The 8184-nt window shown below is 43.5% G+C and overlaps 1 protein-coding gene across 1 annotated transcript in view; it reads right to left on the bottom strand.

Moving 5' to 3' along the window:
* DNAH6 (dynein, axonemal, heavy chain 6) overlaps positions 1-8184 on the bottom strand; it is a 219792-nt gene that overhangs the window by 10316 nt on the left and 201292 nt on the right. Inside the window, 2 exon segments of the mRNA XM_015564106.1 lie at positions 1115-1280; positions 5847-5926. Of these exon segments, the coding sequence (XP_015419592.1) occupies positions 1115-1280; positions 5847-5926 (246 nt within the window).

Below are 8184 nucleotides of genomic sequence, written 5' to 3' on the forward strand. Positions count from 1 at the left end.
CTGGGCAGGCAGCTGAGAAACAAGTGAATTTTTATCTTGATTTGGTTGCTATATTTGGGGATCTTTATCATAGCAGCTTAATCTGTATCCTGATTCATTCAAGACAGAAGGTAATTGGCCCTGAGCTGGGGACCTGGCCTGCTGACACTGGCGTATACTTGCCTCGATGCCATAGTCCCAAGGTGAGGACTTCCTATATTCAGCTGCTGATGTGTACCCCTGACCCATGAGGCTAGGCATTGCCAGCCAACCAGCAACATTCAGAGACTGTTTTCCTAAGAGGGGACAGATGGCCTTTGGCTTTAAAAGATTTACTCCGTCCGTCCTCCCCAATCTTATCACTGAGCCTTGACTCTGTGGTAGGTATTTGGTTCCCTGCTTGGTGGTAAAACTTTTCCTGTTATTGTTCTATATTTGTTCTCTAATAGCTTTTGTGTTTCTCTTAAACCAGGAAGGTGTTTAGCCATCATGACACAGTCCAGACCATGTAGCGAGAACATATTCCTGAGCATAAGGCAAAAGACCAAAGAGTTGCTCTCAAGTTTTAGTTGCAGTGAAATCATTTGGGGGAGTTTTCTTTTTAAAAAGTCCATCTTCCCAGGAATTTCCAGAAATTCTCTCTCAGGGCTGGAGTGGGATCAGGAGTTACATTTTGAACCTGCGGCAGAGTGGATTTTACTGCAGGTGTTTTGTGACCCACACTTTGAGAAATGCTGGCTTTCACAGTCCTCATAAATGCAATCTTGTTCAATGCAAACTAGACATCAGGAACGAGAACGATATCTCTAATGCTTTAGTTCTCTAAAGTGGCCTCTGATCACATTTCTGATCTGTCAATGGTAATTCTAAGGGTGTAAGGATAATGAGGAGATAGAGGATTTGTAATGTCCCATATACACCAAGCCATTATTAGAGAGGTAACGTGGCCTTGTTTGGGAAGTGTAAATTCAATTTTAAACAATTTTAAACAAGTTGGGTTTGAAGAGTTGTTAGCATATTCAAATGGAAATGTTGAAGTGATGGGAAGGGAAGGCTCTAAGCACACTCATGTTATTATATAATTCTCTACACAGCTTTGATACCCCACAGCAATGATGGCAGTGAGCGCCCGTACGTGGATTAATTTCAGCAGATTGTTAAACCGGTCCACTTCTTGTCCAAGAACAGTGGTCAAGGAGTTAAAGCGTCCTTGAGGGTCCTTGATGAAAAGGCTCTCAGAAGCATTCTCCATTTCTAGTATTTCTGAAACAGAGAGAGTCAATTCCTCAGACTGATTATCACTAATTTCTGTCCTCATATCATTGTGGTTGTAATTTACTTGTCTTAGCCTTTGTTTCTTTCTTTTTTTTAAAAAAATACATATTTTATTGATTTTTTACAGAGAGGAAGGGAGAGGGATAGAGAGTTAGAAACATCTATGAGAGAGAAACATCACTCAGTTGCCTCCTGCACACCCCCTATTGGGGATGTTACCTAAATGATTGACTCAATATTGCTAAGGGCCCTTAGAGTACATTGGCTTAATTTAGGTCAGTGGGATTCAGTGAGAGGGCTAAAGCCCCGCCCTGAAGGCGGGACCAGTCAAAGACTGGATGCCACCCAGCCTGACTCTCAAGCCCATAAACTCCTAAAATATGAAGGAAGTGTATTTCCTTGCATATTTGAATAAAGTGTGGGTAAATGAGTGGCTCTGAAACGCACCTATCAAATTCCTTCCTAACCAGTCATGTTTTGGCTGCTGTAAAATATCACAAGCAGCGTGGGTTAGTCCAATCTTTTGGGTCCACATGCCCTTCGTCTTCTCCTATCATTTTGTTATCATCATAACTAGCTAGTTTGAAAGAATATATATTTTTATTGATTTCAGAGAGGCAGGAGGAGAGAGAGCGATAGAAACATCAATGATGAGAGCGAGAAAATCATTGTTAGGCTGCCTCCTGCATGCTCCCTACAGGGAGAGAGCCTGCAACCTGGGCATGTGCTCTGACTACTGGGAGAGAGCCTGCAACCCGGGCATGGCTCTGACTAGGAATCCAACCGTGACCTCCTGGTTCATAGGTCAACGCTCAACCGCTGAGCCACGCCAGCCAGGCTTAGCTAGTTTGTAATATTAGCAACAGAAAGAGAGCAAAGGGGTGGCCAGACATTATAAGCGTGGTCATCTGGGTAGCTTCACCGGGAAGCTGCAACTTGATACTCCCCAGGGAACCTCTGGTCCATTCTGTGCAAGTCACTGGGGGGAGGGGTCAAACAAAGGGGGAGTTGGATGCATGCGAAATGAAGTCGGGTGACTTAGGGAAGGTGTTTACCTGTCAGTCTATCCTGGGAAAAAGATAATTGTCTGGGGGTGGAGCACTGCAAGTGCAGTGAAATCCAGACAAAGAATTCTCTTTGCCTAGCCATGTCCCTACTCCCTTGCACTCTCTTGCCACGTGGCCCGCACTTGCCCTCATGCTAGCCTACTATGTGCCCTTAAGCAACCACATGGCCATGGGCGACAGCTGGGAGGACAAGCTAAGCTGGTCATATGCTGGACTGAACTGTGCTTTGATATGGAGGGGAAATGTTGGGCAGAGGCTTTAATCCAAGCCCTGCTGAAGACTAGACTGGACTTTTTCCATAGTGAGACAGAGGAAGATGGGACCTTGGAAGAAAACCCCCTTAATTTTACCTCATCGATAAAGCTTGCCACAATAACTCCTGTGGGAGCCTCAGGAATTCTTTCGCCTGTGGCACCCCAAGAACTCCACTTCCACTGGTAACAGGTGGGGACACGGAGGGCACCTCACTTATAACAGTTTGCCTCAGGTGTTCCAAACCCTCAGTTCTCTCGTTGAGCCAATTGCATCCCTGCCTCTATTCTCAGCAGGTGGCATCACTCATTTCACAGTAAAAGTATAAGCTTTATGAAGCCTGGAGAGAAAACCTCCTAGGTGTCAGTGGAATTCTGAGACAAATACACTTTATCTTCATCCTTCCATCCATCCATCCATCCATCCATCCATCCATCTTCCCCCCATTTCACCTAGTCCTCCATTTTAGACTTATTAAAAATTGCTTACTAAAATAACTGACTCAGTTTGTTTCAACATCAACAGGACTCTGCTCAAGAAGAGATTCTTTTGAGGCCTGTTTTAGGAGGCAAATAACTGGTTTACGAGGTCACATGGCCCCCTTTTTTTTCTGGGGCACTTGGCAAGATTCAATCTGTGATACTGTAATATAACAAGAATATATATCTATTTCGGTCTTCATCTCTAGCTCCTGACCAGATCTCCCAAAACCCTTGTAATTTCATAAGTGAGAAAAACAACAGGGACATCACTTTTTATAACATTTGGTTTTTGACTCTGGCTCCTGAAACAGCTTGAGTGATAAAGGTAAAAACAGCATCTCTTGTTATTCATAACAAGCCCTCTTCAACCACATCTAGCTTATGTTAATGAGTAGACTTTTAGGAACCCAAAGCATGGGGAAGCTGGTTGTCAGCAGAACCAGCCCTGTGATTAGCGGCTTGGAATTTTCAGCTTCATTCTCCGACCTCCTGGGAGAGGAAAGGGGCTGGGGGCTGATGATTTAATCAACCAACCGTGCCTACGATATGAAGCCTCCACAAAAGCACAACCAAAAGGCTCTGGAGAGCCTTTTTTTCTGAGCTTCCTAATGTCTCTAGATTTGTGCTGCCCAAAAAAGTAGCCGCTAACCCAGGGGTGGGCAAACTTTTTGACTTCTGTGCTGCCCAAAAAAGTAGCCGCTAGCCACATGTAGCTACTTAAACTTAAAATTAAATTTAAAATTCCTTTTCTCAGTGGCACAGTGGCATTTCAAGTGCCCCCATCTACACTAATAAAAGACAAAGGTGCTAATTGACCATACCTTCACTACCCCCAAGCCACACCCACCAGTCAATCAGAGTGACTATATGCAAATTAACCCAACCAAGACGGTGGCCAGCAGCCACAGAGCTGGAGCAAGCAGGAAGCTTGGTTGCCCCGGTGATGGAGGAAGCCAAGTTTCCCGCCTGCTCTGGCCGGCTGTGGCCTCTGCAAAAGGCAACAAAGTTTCAATTATAGAAGCTAAATAAATCCTAGATACCTGCTTCCAGCCAGCTTCCACTGGGAGCTGGCATGGCTGAGGGCTGTGGCCAGCCTGCAAACAGCCATCAGCCCCTCACCCAGACTGGCCAGGCACCCTAGCGGGGACCTACACCCTGAAGGGGCTGTGGCCAGTCTGAAAACAGCCCTCAGCCCCTCACCCAGGCTGGCCAGGCGCCCCAGAAGGACCCCCACCCTGATCCTGGACACCCTTCAGGGCAAACCAGCCGGCCCCCACCCATGCACCAGTCCTCTATCCTATATAATAAAAGGGTAATATGCAAATTGATCCTTACAGCAGAGCGACTGGGAATCACTGTTCACTATGACACACACTGACCACCACGGGGGAGATGCTCAATGCAGGAGTTGCCCCCTGGTGGTCAGTGTGCTCCCACAGGGGGAGCTCTGCTCAGCCACAAGCCAGGCTGACGGTTGCCAGTACAGTGGTGGTGGTGGGAGCCTCTCCCGCCTCCTCAGCAGCGCTAAGGCTGTCCGACTGCAGCTAGGCCTGCTCCCTGCTGGCAAGTGGACATCCCCTGAGGGCTCCCAGGCTGCCAGAGGGATGTCTGACTGCCAGCTTAGGCCCAACCCCCTGGGGAGCGGGTCTAAGCCAGCAGGTGGTCATTCCCCGAGGGGTCCCAGACTGTGAGAGGGCACAGGCTGGGCTGAGGGATCCTCCCGAGTGCAAAAATTTTTGTGCATCGGGCCTCTAGTATTGGCTAATAAAGATCATTTCCATTATCATAAAAGATTCTATTGGACAGCCCTGCTCTAGAATCCATGTCATTTTTCTTCTCCATTCAAGATAAATAGCTGAATTAATCTGGGCTGGTGACACATCCATGTGCCAGGACGGTGGTGCACCCTGATTCCTCGGGGACGGAGCTCCTGTCCAAGGACCTCTTCATCTGGCTCTTTATCGTTCTCCTTCATGATAGCCTTTCAAATGAACTGTAAAGGCAATTGTTTTCTGAGTCCTGTGTGCTGTTCTAGAAAATTACTGAACCCAAGAAGGGGCTGGGGTTGTGGGAACCCTTGATTTGTAGCTGGTTGGTCAGAAGTACAGATCGCAACCTGGGACTTGCAAGCGGCATCTACAGTTGGGGGGCAGTCTTGTTGTGGGACTGAGCCTTTAACCTGTGGAGTCTGTGCTCACTCTGGACAGTTAATGTCATAATTAAATTTTAGGGACACCCAGTTGGTGTCCAGAGAGTTGGAGAACTGTTTAATGTGAGGGAACGATCCACACAGTTGGTGTGAGAATTATTGTGAGTAGAGTGAGAAACACAATTTACTCTTATAGTCATTGTTTTATTTTCTACTTAAATTTTTGTTTCCCTATAATTACATCTCTTCCAACCATGAGCAATAGATTAATAAATCTACATCTGCAGTCATTTTAACAAAAGTGTTAAAGTGGTTCTCTCTGATTATTTAGGAAGATTCCTTAACTCACCAGAAAACAAGGTGAAATTAATTCAGCTATTTATCTTGAATGGAGAAGAAAAGTGACATGGATTCTAGAGCAGGGCTGTCCAATAGAACCTTTTATGATAATGGAAATGATCTTTATTATCCAATATGGGGGCACTTGAAATGCCACTGGTGCCACCAAGAAAAGAAACTTTAAATTTAATTTTAAGTGTAAGTAGCTACGTGTGGCTAGCGGCTACTTTCTTGGACAGCACAGCTCTAGAGACATTAGGAAGCTCAGAAAAAAGTCTGATGAAAGTTACAGGGGCTAGAAACCAACTTGCTCCTTATGCTTCTGGCGATGACCTTGGCTGAACTTCAAGTATGGTGTTGATTAAAGTGGTGGTCTCTTTGTACTGTAACCGTGAGAAGAGACAGAATAGTGAAGATTCCAATTCTCAACACATAATTTTGTAGCACCTATAGTTCACTTAGTGAAATAATGGCAGTTATTAAAAAAACAAGAAATTTTTATATTTTATTTTGAAGATAGAGTTGGTAAAATATGCTCATTGGAAATGCACAGTACATCATTGTCAGTGTTATGATTAAAATATTTCAGTTGGACAACAATGTGAATTTCTTAATGCGCCGAACTGTACTTAAAAATGGCTATAAGGATAAATTTTAGGCCCTGGCTGGTTTTGCTTAGTGATTAGAGCATTGACCCCATGTGCCAAAGGGTCATGGGTTTGATTCCCAGCCAAGGGTGTGTACCTTGGTTGCAGGTTCATCCCTGACCCCATGTGGGAGGCGACGAATCGATGTGTCTCTCTCACATGATGTTTCTCTCTCTCCCCCTCCTCTCTCTCCCTTACCCCCTCTCTCTCTTAAAAAAAAAATCAATAGAAAAAACAGGATTAAAAAAATAAAATGATAAATTTTATGTTGTATATATTTTACCACAATAAAATGGTTAAATTTTTTTTTTAGCTAATCATTTAAAAGGCAGTTATGAAAGTAAGGAAGAAATAATGAGAATTGAGTTTTAGAATGCTTTTCTAATTGAGAAAATGTTATTTAAATAAAAGTATTATGGCTTACTTTGGAAATTTTGAAAACACAGAAAAGTACAGAGAAAAAATTTTCATGATCCTGCTTTTCAGAGATATTTATAAGTTTGGTTTACTGCCCCCTCCCGCCTCCCATCTTGGACATTGTCTCTGTATGTGTGCAAACGGTTAAAAAAAACTTGAACCCGTATAATTTATATAGTATTCTTTTTCAATTTCATGAACATTCTTTCAAACATTACTATCGACATATTCATTAGATTCTAAACACATATACGAAGTCATTTACTTAATGCTATAGTTAAATAGTTTGGTTTCCTTACTCAATGCCAGTCATTTAATACCATGAATTTTCTATTTTAGTTCTTAACTCCTTGGTTGGATGGAAGAGTCTTGAAACATTTAGTGCAGCCAGCCTGGTATCACTTCCTATGATGGTAACTGAATTAGAGACTTCTGGTGAGCAACCATTCCCAGTTTGCTTCTCCTCTAGGGTATAGCAAAGATTACACGTTCTTGCACCCTTGTGATTATTATGGTAAATGAGATGTGAGTCAAAGTGACGGTGGAAGCAGTGAAAAGCCTATGCCTAATAATTCCATTTCTCTCTTCCCAGGCTGTGATGAAGGGGCCATTTTTTCTCTCTAGTGAATGCAGCTATGTACGTTATAAGAGTGCCTTTCCCAGATTGGGTCCCAGGATGATTATGTGAAATACAACCCCTCTATCAATCTGCTATCACAGCTGTTGTACTAAATTATTGGGACTTGAGTAATTTTCTTACTGCAGCACAACTGACTCCAACCTGACTAATATAGTAGACCATTTATACTTTTTTTTTGGGGGGGGGGGTGGAGGGGTTGGAAGTGAGGTGGACCAGATGCTAACATGACCTGTTTCTTATTATTGTAGTTCCAAACTAGTTCTAGAATATGTCCATGCATAACTTCAGTTTTTTTAGTTTCCTTTTCAAAAAAGCAAAAAAATGATTGCTTCTGTTTATTATTGTTTTGCTGAATCTCTTTGCATCACAGTCGTCTCTCATCATTTCTATTTTTGGACATTTCAGTCTCCATCCTGGAGAGCTTAAGTTTGTTCCCTACATCACATGTGTGATAATCTATATCCCAATTCTGGTCTTTAAGACTCCAAAGAAGTTTTTATTCGGCTATGGTATTTTTAGCTTCCTTGAAATATTTCATTCTCACATCTCATGGCATCCTTGGTATATACACGCCAGCCTGTTCTCAAAGTTTGGCTTTCCCTTTCCTATAGGCTGGGTCTCATACTCTATCCCAGATGCCAGAACATATTCTTTCTTTCCTGGTTTCTGCAGTAGATGAGTTGCAGAAGGTGAGCCTGTGTCTCCTAGATGGTGTTTTCTATCCCTTATCTTTAGGTATCATTCTTCCCCGCCCCATTTATTCAGCCTCTGTATTTTTTTTTTAAACACATTTTATTGATTTTTTACAGAAGTAGGGAGAGGGATAGAGAGTTAGAAATGTGGATGAGAGAGAAACATCGATCAGCTGCCTCCTGCACACTTCCTACTGGGGATGTGCCTGCAACCAAGGTACATGCCCTTGACCAGAATCGAACCT

Source organism: Myotis davidii, unplaced genomic scaffold (genome assembly GCF_000327345.1).
Source record: "Myotis davidii unplaced genomic scaffold, ASM32734v1 scaffold339, whole genome shotgun sequence".
Classification (NCBI taxonomy): domain Eukaryota; kingdom Metazoa; phylum Chordata; class Mammalia; order Chiroptera; family Vespertilionidae; genus Myotis; species Myotis davidii.